The sequence below is a fragment of the Cherax quadricarinatus genome, chromosome 4 (genome assembly GCF_038502225.1).
Source record: "Cherax quadricarinatus isolate ZL_2023a chromosome 4, ASM3850222v1, whole genome shotgun sequence".
Classification (NCBI taxonomy): Eukaryota; Metazoa; Arthropoda; class Malacostraca; order Decapoda; family Parastacidae; genus Cherax; species Cherax quadricarinatus.
The window spans coordinates 69,312,623-69,326,505 of NC_091295.1; the positions used below are offsets into that span (position 1 = coordinate 69,312,623).

At 43.4% G+C, this 13,883-nt stretch overlaps 1 protein-coding gene across 2 annotated transcripts in view; it reads left to right on the forward strand.

Annotated features, from left to right (window-relative positions):
• Gp93 (heat shock protein 90 Gp93) overlaps window positions 1-5,892 on the forward strand; it is a 44,327-nt gene extending 38,435 nt beyond the window's left edge. Inside the window, exons 13-15 of one of the 2 annotated variants that reach the window (XM_053770608.2) lie at window positions 3,777-3,913; window positions 5,086-5,219; window positions 5,386-5,892. In XM_053770608.2, coding sequence (XP_053626583.2) covers window positions 3,777-3,913; window positions 5,086-5,219; window positions 5,386-5,594 — 480 coding nt within the window. In that variant the 3' untranslated portion in view covers window positions 5,595-5,892. Of the gene's footprint in view, window positions 1-3,776; window positions 3,914-4,098; window positions 4,236-5,085; window positions 5,220-5,385 lie in introns of both variants that reach the window. The other variant, XM_053770609.2, reaches the window with a different exon arrangement.
• The last annotated feature ends 7,991 nt before the right edge of the window (window positions 5,893-13,883 follow it).

Consider the following 13,883-nt stretch of genomic DNA (forward strand, 5'->3'; position numbering starts at 1 on the left):
GTTAAAAGCAGGTGGGGAAATAGTTTTGGAGTGGTTGGTGCAATTATTTAATAAATATATGGAAGAGGGTAAGGTACCTAGGGATTGGCAGAGAGCATGCATAGTTCCTTTGTATAAAGGCAAAGCGATAAGAGTGCAAAAATTATAGGGGGGTAAGTTTGAGTATACCTGGTAAAGTGTATGGTAGTTATTATTGAAAGAATTAAGAGTAAGATGGAGAATAGGATAGCAGATGAACAAGGAGGCTTTATGAAAAGTAGGGGGTGTGTGGACCAGGTGTTTACAGTGAAACACACAAGTGAACAGTGTTTAGATGAGGCTAAAGGTCTTTGTGGCATTTATGGATTTGGAAAAGGCATATGACAGGGTGGATAGGGGGGCAATGTGGCAGATGTTGCAGGTGTATGGTGTAGGAGGTAGGTTACTGAAAGCAGTGGAGAATTTTTAAGAGGATAGTGAGGCTCAAGTTAGTGTATGTAGGAAAGAGGGTAATTATTTCCCAGGAAAAGTAGGCCTTCGACAATGATGTGTGATGTCACCATGGTTGTTTAATATATTTATAGATGGGGTTGTAAGAGAAGTAAATGCGAGGGTCTTGGCAAGAGGCGTGGAGTTAAAAGGTAAAGAATCCCACATAGTGGGAGTTGTCACAGATGCTCTTTGCTGATGACACTGTGCTCTTGGGTGATTCTGAAGAGAAGTTGCAGAGGTTGGTGGATGAATTTGGTAGGGTATGTAAAAAGAAAATTAAAAGTGAATACAGGAAAGAGTAAGGTTATGAGGATAAAAAGATTGGGTGATGAAAGATTGGATATCAGATTGGAGGGAGAGAGTATGGAAGAGGTGAATGTATTCAGATATTTGGGAGTGGACGTGTCAGCGGATGGGTCTATGAAAGATGAGGTGAATCATAGAATTGATGAGGGGAAAAGGGCGAGTGGTGCACTTGGGAGTCTGTGGAGACAAAGAACTTTGTCCTTGGAGGCAAAGAGGGGAATGTATGAGAGTATAGTTTTACCAACGCTCTTATATGGGTGTGAAGCATGGGTGATGAATGTTGCGGCGAGGAGAAGGCTGGAGGCAGCGGAGATGTCATGTCTGAGGGCAATGTGTGGTGTGAATATAATGCAGAGAATTCGTAGTTTGGAAGTTAGGAGGAGGTGCGGGATTACCAAAACTGTTGCCCAGAGGGCTGAGGAAGGGTTGTTGAGGTGGTTCGGACATGTAGAGAGAATGGAGCGAAACAAATGACTTCGAGTGTGTCTGTAGTGGAAGGAAGGCGGGGTAGGGGTCGGCCTAGGAAGGTTGGAGGGAGGGGGTAAAGGAGGTTTTGTGTTCAAGGGGCTTGGACTTCCAGCAGGCATGCGTGAGCATGTTTGATGGGAGTGAATGGAGACAAATGGTTTTTAATACTTGACGTGCTGTTGGAGTGTGAGCAAAGTAACATTTATGAAGGGGTTCAGGGAAACCGGCAGGCCGGACTTGAGTCCTGGAGATGGGAAGTACAGTGCCTGCAGTCTGAAGGAGGGGTGTTAATGTTGCAGTTTAAAAACTGTAGTGTAAAGCACCCTTCTGGCAAGACAGTGATGGAGTGAATGATGGTGAAAGTTTTTCTTTTTCGGGCCACCCTGCCTTGGTGGGAATCGGCCAGTGTGATAATAAAAAATACTAGGTAGCTGAGGGTGGTTAATAAATTTTTACTCTGGAAGTTTAAAGTGGTATTCATTCTCTACATTTGGGTGCCCATGCAACTTGGTTTCCCTCACTTTTCCCTTTAAATCCTGTTAACATGGATGATTTGGGAGGAACATTGTACCAGTGCTTCCCAAAATCTGGTATCAGGGCAGACTGAAGTTGTGGTACATGCAGAGGCAAACTGCAGAGTATGGCAGTGATAGTGGGTCCAAAGAGGCATTCTAGTGATAGGGCCAGCATACTTCTTGGAGACTGGCCTTAAGTTTGTCAGCTAAGACAGAACATACCAAACCACTCCTTAGTGAATTTTGCTCTTGTAGCTGGCAGTCCTTGGCTTCAGGAGCATTGCTGTTCTTGGTGTCCTGTCTTCAGTAAAATTTAATTTTAACATTTACTCTGCATGAATAAGTTGGCCGATAAAGGAGCAGCAAATTCAGCTTAATAAAATTTGCCCACTCGGCTGGGTTTAGTCTTAGCAAGAAAAGTTCTGCTTGTACATCAGGCTTTTTGATTTCACTTAGTTTACTATTTACAAATTTTGCCATGCCCATTTTTCAAAATGTCCTAGTGTTAATTTAGATATTGTTTGGAAAGTTTCCTGGGTTAAACTTGCTCAAAGGCTTATAATCTCAAAACTGTTAGTGCTTTGTAATGTTAACTTCTGCAGGGCATGTTTTGTACAGTATCTTGGCCTATTTAATTCTTTATTCCAGTTTGTGGCCTAATTTGGTTTTCCCCTTTATAGCTTACTTGGTAGATGCTTTCTGTACACAACCTGCACATGGGGAGCACTGGCATTCTTTGTGGATGCCTTACTTTTTCCATTAGTCAAATACTCCAAACTTTAGAACACTCACAGCTGGACCTGATCCTTTCTCTCCCTACCTTCATAATTTTTCCTTTGCTTTTTCTGCCTAAGTGTTGTCATTATTTTTTCCTGATTTTTGGTCTTGCCCCATGTGGCCCTTAGGTCTTCTGCAGTGCTCCATTTTCTTGTCCTAGGACTGACCTCATTTCCACTACTAGCCTTACCACTTTTTCTTCCTCTTGGTCCTGTCCCTCTTGCCTATATATACTGGCTCTTGTTACTTATAAATGGTCCAAGTTGGTAAGTCATACACTTTTAGTGTGCAGGTTTGTTCTAGTCACTGTATTGTACTTAATTGTGCCTTTGGTCTTCTATAATGAGATTGTATGAATTTTAATTTGTCCTTGATCTCTCCCAGTAGAATTGAAGATAAACATTTTTAAAGCTGCTCCCTCTCCATCTTTAATTTCACTTAAATGTAAGGCCAATATTTTTTCGTTGTTTGGTCAAACGAGTTAGTGTTTGGGCAGGTAGAAAGTAGTCTGAATTAGTCGCCACTTGCTAGCTGCACTCTTGCTATCCTTGTTGAAAGGGGTTGATCTCTCTAAATCTAACTTGTCTAGCACTTGCCCCTCAAGGCAAATTCATTGATGCCAGTGAATGATTAGTCAAGGAATTGGACATGGCTTTTCCTTTGGCACTAACCAAAAATGCCTCCTATTCTCCCAGTAGAAGATTCCTTTCTTTCCCAGCACCCATTATTTTTAAACATTGGTCTAGTATATTTCAAATTACTCAGCACTGTATTTTAACTTACAATGTGCTTGCAATGATTAGCTTTAATGAAGTGCTCATATGTGGCTGAAGTTTTGAACCTGGTGATACGTTGTGAATGGATGTGCCATTTGCTTTTTAGGTTAATGTAGTGCTGAATGAGCTATATCAGAGCTTGGTAAATTCCACCCAACTTGTTTTAATTCCCTCTTTTATCATGCCAAGGGTTCCTTTCTTATTTTAAATAGTTAAAAATGTAACTATTGCATGAATTGAAAAGTGGTGCTTCTCAAGAGGTCAGTTTTAGTTATTAAAAATTGAATTAAATTAGGTCTTAAATTTTGGTAGCTTATAGAAATTGACTTAAAGTTACTATTGAAATTTTTGTGCTTTCATTAATGCTATTAACATTCTTGAACAAAATTTCACGATAGTTTTCAGTATTCAGTGAAAGCATAAATACTTGTGCCTAACATTTCAAATCTAAATCTTCATTCAGGTTTCAAAGGCTATAATCTCAGAGCGCCTCTCTGACTCTCCATGTGCTCTAGTGGCAAGCATGTTTGGCTGGACAGGAAATATGGAGCGGTTGGCTATATCTAATGCTCATCAGAAGACTCATGATACTCATAGGGAGTAAGTTCACATTATCTGGGTGGTGGCTTTCTTCTGTAGTATTGCATGGATCTTGGTTAACCCTTTTTAAGGCTTGTAAAAAAAGTATGGATTGCTATAAAAATGAAGGTAAGACTGGTAACCAGTTGTTTAAACCATGTGATGGAAACCTAAGGTAAGTTGCATATTTGACATTTTTCGTCTAGATTGTGAAAGCAGAAGTTGGCGAGAGGCTGACGGAGTCACCGTGTGCATTAGTTTCATCAAAATTCGGTTGGACAGCAAACATGCAACGTATTGTGACATCTCAAACACACGCCAAAAGCAGTGATGTCCAGAGGGAGTAAGTAATTAATTGGTCTGTTTAATATGAAATTCCAAATGTCCCCTTTATCAGCCAGCATGGGCATATTGCTTAAAGCCCATCATAAAGCTTTAGATTCTGGTAATCATTTTGTAGCACTTCGGACCTCTTCTAGTTGTCTATGCATTTAAGGGGCTCCCCACTACTGCATTTTCAAAAATTTGACTTTAGGTATGAATATCTTTTCACAGTATTAAGCCTGAATTGGAATATGCAGTAGTGACTAGACCAAACCTTTGTAATCATGGCAAGTACCAGGCCCAAAGGACCGTACAACACGTGTAGAACGAGGGGCAGTTGGGTTTGATCAAAGGAGAGGCTCCCATTTAAGAACCTAAACAGTATTAAGGCCAGAAACTTTGAACCCATTAAGTAAAGGATGAATTTACTTCCTGTAACACTGTTAGTATTGCATAACTAGTTACAGGACTCTAAAAACCATATTTTGGTTAGCAATATACAAACTTGTTGAATACCTTAGTTGCTTAACTGTCTATTTTCCTTAACCACAGTGAAATTAGTGCAAAATTTCTACTAATTTGACCTAATTTTCTCTTGGGTAACTTTTGGATATAAAACTTTCATAAATGTAGTACCTGAACTGTTTGACATGAAAGTTTCAGATGTGATTTATGTACATTGTTCTGGACAGGTTATTGAATTCCAAAGTTTGTTCATAATGCTAAGAATGGTTAGCTTGTCCTAATTCTGTAAATCTTGGTTAACAGCATTGGCCCATAAGGGATTAGTGCATTAAGATTTAGTGCCAAATATAACCATTCCTAATTTGACATTTCATGCACATTTGATTATCAACATTTTCTTTCAGTTATTATCTTAGCCAAAAGAAGACGTTAGAGGTAAATCCTCGTCACCCACTGATTAAGGAACTCTTAAAACGTATTGAAGATGATCCAGCAGATGCTACAGCAAAGAACATAGCTACAATGATGTATCATACAGGTAATTCACTTTAAAGCTTGAATGGTAAATTTTCATGCCTTAAACCTTTTATTAGTAGGTATTTTACAGTATTTTGTAAGCTTTTGTTAATGTTTTACCGAGTTCCAAATAATAGTCAGTTCTGAGCATTCACAAAATTCATCTTGCAATACTGAATCTATTCCAGCTACGCTAAGATCTGGTTACATGCTGAAGGATACAGTTACTTTTTCAAAGTCTGTAGAGGAAATGATGCGCCAATCACTGGGAATACCTTTGGATGAGCCAGTGGAAGAAGAGCCAGAATTTGAAGAGCCGGAAGATGACGAGGAGCAGTTGCTTGATGAAGAGGAGGAAGATGCAGGAGAGGTGGAAGAAATGCATGATGAGCTTTGAAACCTGGGATTGGTACAAAATGGCTAGTTGTAATAGTGGCTAGTTCTGTTCAGAGTACTTTGTTCTATTAAGTGTCTGGTCTAATTTGAGGTAGGGTAAATTTTTCATTTATCATGCCCTCTTGGTTTGATATTTTAGTTATAAATTAACAGTAAATTTTGCCATTTACCTAGTCTATCCAACAAATGTATGGGCAAAATTTTAACGAGTTTATCAAACCAGTAAAGTCACTTCTCATGTCTGCCATAATTGTGTATTGCTGTCCTCCATTTCATTATGGATGATTGTGTGAAAGTATCATTTTTGTAATAAAAATGCAAAAAAAAGTTTTAGCATTTTTCTTAAAGGTGGAGTACCTTCCTGTAACTGAAATTATTTCACCTGTCTCCTTGATTGTCTAAACCCCAATTTCATCTTTGATGAATTTTTTTACCCTTTTTGAAATTGGGCCTTCGACAAGATGGACCACTGTAGAGCCTATTCCAGTATAGCTCCCATGGGTAGTACTGGAGTTTCTCCACTCAATGGAAATTGCATTTGGGAGCCTGTTGGGTGGTCATATGGAAGTGCTGACAAGCATTACAGAACACTGCCTCCAGATCTGTTGGTCCACAAATGTTTTTCTGGTTCATTTACCATTTTCTAATATAGTTCAGACAAGTTTAGCTAGGTAAATAAGTAGGGCACAGAGCACTATTCAAAATTGTGGTTTTTAGTTGTCTGGATTAATGCCCCTATGGTTTTGATACGCCTCTCAAATCTCCCCAGTTTTCACTAGATACCTAGGTTGCTAGTCGTGGGTTATTGTAATTTGGAACTTTTGGACACTACTGGTACAAAGACTTGGGTATTTAGATACCATACAGTTAGTGGACAAATTGGTGTGTAAAGGTAGAAAGTTGAAAGTGAACATAGAAAAGAGTAAGGTGATGAGAGTATCAAGTGATTTAGATAAAGAAAAATTGGATATCAAATTGGGGAGTAGTATGGAATTGAAAGTTTTCACCTCTTCAAGGGGAAGCTCCTTGGTGTGGTGAAGAGGCTCTTGGTCTGAGGAATTAGACCTGTCGGTCTCCTTCCTCAGACCGAACCTAATTACCCCCAATCTCCCCTTCCCTATCCCATCCTCCCCTTTTTCCTTTCCTCTTCTGCACCCCTCCCTTTTGCCCTTTTTGGCCTATGGGATTTTTTCCCACAGGCACGCTAGTTCCTAGGTAGGGGAAAGGGTACCGGGGTCCATCCCATTCCATTGAGGTTCTTGGCGGTGGCGTAGTTTGCCGTGGAATCTGGATTACCTGGGGATGTCCCGATCCCTCTCCAGTACCCCGGAGGGTGGCTTTGGGTGTCTCTCGGGTGACGGGTGTATCTCTGGAAGCCACCTTTCGGATTCCGGCGGTGGTGGCCAAAGGAGGTATGCTTTGTGGCAGATATCCGGCCGCCCTCTTTTTTGTCCGAGGTAGCTCGGCAGATGTGAGGTTGCTATCCCGGATTGCTGGTTTACTGGCATGATGGGTAGGGTATGGCACGGGTTCCATGCTGCATCTTCGCTACTAGCGGTGCTGAGGTCCTCTTGGGCGCAGAGGGAGATTTCTGGCCCTTTCATTCCTCCTAGGAACTATCCCTCCCCGGTCCCCCCCCCCCCCTTTTTTTTCTTAAACAAAAAAAGTAACCTAACCATGGCAGCCCCAGTCCATGAACCTGAAACCCCCGGGCCCCTTCTTGATACCGCACCCTGTTCTGACCCCGCCTCGTCTTTGGACCACTCTTCAGACACTCCTCATGCCTCTGTACCTCTTGCTGGTGCAGTTTCCTCACCCGCTTCAGGTACTGAGGTCTCGACTGACTCCTTTGATTTATTTGACCTCCGCTCTCCTTTGACTATGCTTTCGGCCTCTCCCTCTACGGTGCGGCAATTTTCGAATCGCCGGCCCGTTCCACGTCGCACAAACTCTGGTCCCATGCCTAAACGCCAACGACAATTACCTGCTGATACTTCACCTTCTCATTCTTAGAAAAGATCGACACGTCCTGCACTCCCTTTCCACACTTGGTTTCAGAATGCACAATGGACTAAACTCTTCACTTTACGACAGACTTCCTCTGCCTATCTTTCCGACCACAGTATTGGCAAGGCACTCCTACGCCATGTTGGTAAAGATATTTTTCATGCTCTTAAGAGCGGTATGCGCATCATCACTGTACAGACTGCTGCTCAAGCTCATGATCTTTCTTTCCCATATCGATACTGTTCCTGTCACTAATGAAAAACATCATTCCCTCAATTCTTGTAGTGGTAGTCATTCTGCCCCATACCATAGTTCACAATTTCCAGAAATGTGGCAATGACATTCTTGAACAGCTGGAACTCCAAGATCTCCCGATCCTCAAGGTAGACACTTATGTTCTTCCTGCCCGCGGGCGGAGACGATACCCTAGCAATGTGGCTCGTTTAACTTTTGACAGCCGTGAACTCCCATCCTCAGTTTGTAGCAGGACATCGGTTACAAGTTCGAAAGGCGATCCCTACACCGCAACAGTGTAGAAATTGCTGGCGATTTGGCCATCCAGCGAATATTGCAGATCCATAGCCGAATGCCCAGTCTGTTGTGCCGATGACCATTCTAATACGTCTTGCAATCGACCTCCCTCTTGCCTTAATTGTCATGAGGCTCACCCTTCGTACTCTCGCCATTGCCAAGTCTACTTAAATGAGTGGGAAATCAGTTACCTCAGAGGCAGGTCTCCCTTATGCCATGGCAGTTTATCTCCGCCTCCAAGGGAGACTACCTAGTGTTTCTTATTCCCGTGTTTCAAAACATCCACCCACTTCTGGGGTCCCATCTTCTGCAGCCTCCTCTGTGGTTACCTCTCCCACAGTCACTCCTGTATCTAATTCTTTGCTGTCCTAGGCTCAGACGTCCCTACTTCAACGCCTCGGTCTGTTCTCGCTTCATGTTCTCCCCCAAAAGCCTCGGTATCGACGAGATCTCGTACGACACCAACTCCCAATCGTCCCTCGACTTCTCAGAAGTCAAAAAAAAGGTCCTTTAACCCCTCCTTCCCTTCTTCCACCTCATTTTACCTTCCCTGTCTCTGTACCTGGTTCTTCCCCTCACTGGCTCTATTACAAGTGTAGAGGTTCACCCTCCTCGTACTGTACTTTCCTTCCCTGTTCCCTCCCAAGTTTCTTCCTCTTCTGCCACCTCCCAGGTTTCTGCCTCTTCTGTCCCCTTCCACACTTCAGTTCCCTCCACCCTTTTGCCCCCCCTCCCACCTTGGTACAGTCCATTACAGTTCCTATCTTTACTCATCCTCCCCCTACCATCTCCAATATTGTCTCCCATACGTCGTCTCTGAATTCCGAAACACTTGAAGCAATCTCTGAATATATTGCAGAGACCAAACCATCAATGGACACTGATCCACCCTCTGTTCCTTCCATCTCTCTCTCCATCTCTCTCTCTCCATCCATCCCTCCATCCATCTGTGCAACTCCTTTCTTCACAGCGCACCGTTCCTTCGCTACTTGACCGTTTTCTGCTGCCTCCGCATGTGGACTTTTCTAACCCCTCCAGTCCGTAGGAACCCTTGCCTGCGGATTTCAGGTATCTTTATCATTGCCAATCATGGCCTATTTACAGTGGAATATACGCGGCCTCGGGTAATCGGGGCGAGCTTCAGATGTTACTCTCCCAGTTTTCCCCTGTTGGTGTTTGCTTACAGGAACCAAAATTACACACTGCTGTTATCTATCCCATCTCAGGCTATAATGCTGTATAGTCCTTGTGGCTTAGTGCTTCTTTTGATTATAATAATCAGGCTATAATTTATTGTATTCAGATCCTTTTCCTGATGAGACCTTTAATGAAAGTGCCCTTCTACGCACTGATATTCCATACCATCAGCTATTTGTTCATACTTCGCTGCATTACACAGCAGCCCGTATCCACTTGCATAGGTGGTAATACGCCCTGTTCTTTATATCTCTCATTATCTATTCAGGATATTGCCTTTCTCGTTTCGTCATTACCACCACTGCTTCTGTTACTTGGCAATTTTAATGCCCATCATTTCCTCGGGGGGGGGGGGGGGGGGGCGCGCACTGTGATTCCCGTGGCATTCAGTTGGAGGCTTTTCTTGCCACCCACCCCCTCCATGTTTTAAATACAGGTACTCGCACCCATTTTGATCCTCGGACTCTCGCTCTCTCTTGCATCGATCTGTCTGCTCTTCCTCCGCCGCATTAGACTTCACTTGGTCTGTTCTCCCGGATTTACATGACAGCGATCATTTCCCAATCATTCTTACTTCCCCTTCATATTCACCACCTCTTCGTGTCCCACACTGTCAATTTGATCAGGCAAATTGGAACCTTTACTCACAACTGTTTTTAGTGAGGTTCCTTCTTTGTCCTCCATTGATGAGCTTTTGCACCTCTTCTAGTCCTCCTTTTTAACTGCAGCTTCTCATTCTATACCCCAAACTTCGGGCAGGCATTCTCAGAAATGCGTGCCTTGGTGGTCTCCTGCTTGTGCTCGTGCAGTACGTTTGAAACGCGCTGCATGGGGGCACGTACCGGTACAATAGAACCACGGAGAGACTTATTGATTTTAAGCAGAAGCGTGCGATCGCTCGCCGCGTGATCTGTGACGCTAAACGCACTTGCTGGCGAGATTGTCTCCACCATCACCTCTGCTTCCTGAGTGAAGTCTGGAAAAAAGTACGAAAACTGAGTGGTAAATATTCTCCTGACCCGGCTCCTGTTCTGCAGGTTGCCGGTGTTGATATAGCAAACCCAGTAGATGTTGCCAATGAAATTGCCAATCATCTGGTCTGTATTTCTCGGGCTCCATCTATGCCCCTCATTTCTTTCCTCAAAGTCTGCCAGAGTGTTGGCACCCTTGGACTTTTCTTCTCTGAGAAGAACAGTATAATGTGCCTTTACACTTCAAGAACTGGAGGCAACACTCTCAGCTTGCCGATCATCTGCAGCTGGGTCCGACGACATTCACATCAGTCAGCCCTTGTAGTCCTATTACACCTTTTCAATCTTATTTGGTCACAAGTTCTTCCACAGCTGTGGAAATCTGCCATTGTTCTCCCTTTCTGCAAACCAGGCACTACGGGACATGAAGCCTCCCACTATCGTCCCATTGCTCTTACCAGTGCAGTTTGCAAAGTGATAGAATGCCTGGTAAATAGACGTTTAGTGTGGTATTTAGAGACACACGACAGTCTCTCCACTCGTCAATATGGCTTTCGTAAGGGACGTTCTACCATACACCCCTTACTACACTTGGATACGTATGTTCGTAATGCCTTTGCGAATAACCACTCAGTTATTGACATATTTTTTGACCTCGAGAAGGCATTTGATACAACTTGGAGGTATATTATTTTGGCCCAAGCTCACTCCTTAGGCCTCCGAGGCAATCTACCATCCTTTCCTTTAAAACTTTTTAACTGACGGACATTTCCGTGTTCGGGTTAATAATGTGCTCTCCCCGGATTTTGTCCAAGCTGAGTGTCCCCCAGGGATGTGTTCTGAGCACAACACTTTTTCTCCTTGCTATAAATGATTTGGCTTTTAGTCTTCCATCCAATATTTGGTCATCACTCTGTTGATGACTTTGCTATAGCTTGTGCAGGCGCCGACTGTCACCTCATTACAGTTTCTCTCCAGCATGCGGTCAACCGTGTTTCCAATTGGGCCACCACGCATGGGTTTAAATTTTCCAGTACCAAAACTCGCCAAATTACTTTCACTAGATGCTCTGTCATCTCCGATCATCCTTTGTACCTCTATGGCTCGCGTATCCCTGAACGTGATAGTCAGGTTTCTAGGCCTTCTCTTTGACTGTAGGTTATCTTGGAAACCTCACATTACCTCTCTGAAGGCAACTTCTCACAACCGGCTGAACCTTTTTAAAACCTTTGCTCATCTTTCATGGGGAGCTGATCATCAAACTCTCCTTCGCCTACATTCAGCCCTCATTTTATCGAAACTCGATGGTGATCAGATCTATTCAGCGGCTTCTACTACTACTACTATCTCAAGCCTTAATCCCATCCATCACCAGGGATTACATTTGCGCCTTCGCACTTTTCACTGTTGAGAGCTGCTATGCAGAAGCGAATGTTCCATCCTTGTCCAACTGCCGTGATGCCCACTGCCTTCGCTACTATGTTCGCTCTCGTGATCTCCAATCCTTCCATATATAGAATAGTCACCGATGTTAGTAGACATTCTTTATTTGTTCATCACCCCTGTTTGCTCAGTCTCTCTTCTCTTCGACTACATTCGCTCTTGTCTTCCTTCAGTTACCACCTTTCTCTGTTCATGTAGCATCTCATTTTTCCCTGACCCCCCTGGGAAGTTCCAGCTGTTCAAGTCTGTTCTTTCTCACTCCCTTGCATGAAAGCCCAACTGCCTATGGTAGCTTCCCGCTCTTTTTCTTGACCACTTCCACTCTCATTCTCATGCCATCACAGTGTACACAGATGGCTTTAAGTCTTCTGATGGCGTCAGATTCACAGCAGTGTTTCCGGACAGTGTCATGCGAGGACATTTATTATCCTCGGCTAGCATTTTTACAGCTGAATTGTATACCATTCTTGCAGCACTTATCCGTATTGCATCTATGCCTGTGTCATCATTTGTGGTTGTCTCAGACTCCCTTAGTGCTCTACAGGCTCTACGAAAATTTGATACACCTCACCCCCTAGTCCTCTGTATCCTATCCAACTTTGGCTATGCCGTATCTCTACCAAGCATAAAGATAGTTTTTTGTTGGGTCCCTGGTCATGTTGACGTACAGGGCAATGAACAGGCAGACACTGGTGCGTGGTCAGCAGTACATGACCTATCAGTTTCATATAGAGGTGTTCCATTTGCGGACTATTTTGCTGTAATAGCTACCCACCTTCACACCCGTTGGCAACAATGTTGGTCTAATTTACTCGGTAACGAACTTCATTCTATTAAACCGAGTATGGGTTACTGGCCATCTTCTTGTCATCACTGTCGAGATTGAGAGACTGCTCTCTCCTGTCTTCGCATTGGCCACACTCGTCTTACTCATGGGGCACCCTGTTCCTCTCTGAGACGTATCAGGTTCCAGTATCGGTTAGCCACATTCTGTTAGACTGCCCTCTCTATCAATGAGCACGCAGAATTTACCTCAGTCGTTGTCTCGGCTCTACTACACTCTCTACCTTCCCTTCTTGCTGATGGACTCTCCTTTAATCCTGACTCTCTCATTGACTTCTTGACAACAACTGACTTACTCCGCAAACTCTGATGACAATACCTTTCACACTCCCCTCAGCCCTTTCTAAACCTCAATCTCTTGCTACCCTCTACCCCTGTACTATCCACTGCCCCACTGTTCTCCGTAACCTACTAATTATCCTTCTCCCTTTTGCCACCTGATACCCCCACTTCCTTCTTGCCCTGCAGCGCAGTATAGCCCTTGTGGTTTAGTGCTTTTTTTTATTATAATAATGTGCTCTACGGTATCCAACCCTTAGTCTTTGTATGTTCCCTTTGTCATTTTTCCCCCAAGTCTTCCGTTGTCCCTGAAATACTTTTACCTCATTCAAAAAATGAACTGTACAGACCATGCAAGAGTAAATTGGTCTGGCAGAGACCAGTTTACTTTCCATCTCTTAAACCAATGTTCTTAAAGATCTACACCAGGGGTTCCCAACCTTTTCTATGCCCTGCACCCCCTAGTAAATGTTTGTTGCCACCTATCCCCCTCCCCACTTCCCCTCGACAAAAGTAATCACATTTGAAGGTTAAGTAAAATTCTAATTTTTAAATCTCCAATTTAACAAAATAGTGCTGTGGATAAACAAATTTAACCCAACTGAACCCCCTGAAATGCAATCTCACACCCCCAGATTGGTAACACCTGATCTAGACATACTAACCCATAAACTTACTCTTCCTTTATACCATTTCTTGCACCTGCCCTCACCACTGTGGAAATGTTACTCTACCCACCATAGAGATTGCCCAATTCTTTTCCAAACTACTATCCATATGAGCTATTACCACCACCTTGGTATTCTGTGCTTTCCATTCTAACCATAGTTAAAAATTTCCAATAGGATCATGGTTTCCTACCTATGCTCTGCCACTTCATTTCCAAGGGGTCACAACAGTTTAAGGAATGTTTCAACCCTTGGATTGAACTTCAGTGGCACGAGACCCCCTAAATGTATAGCACTTCCCCCACAAAAGGTGAAGTTGACTGTTCTTGCATTTCCAATGACAAATAAAAA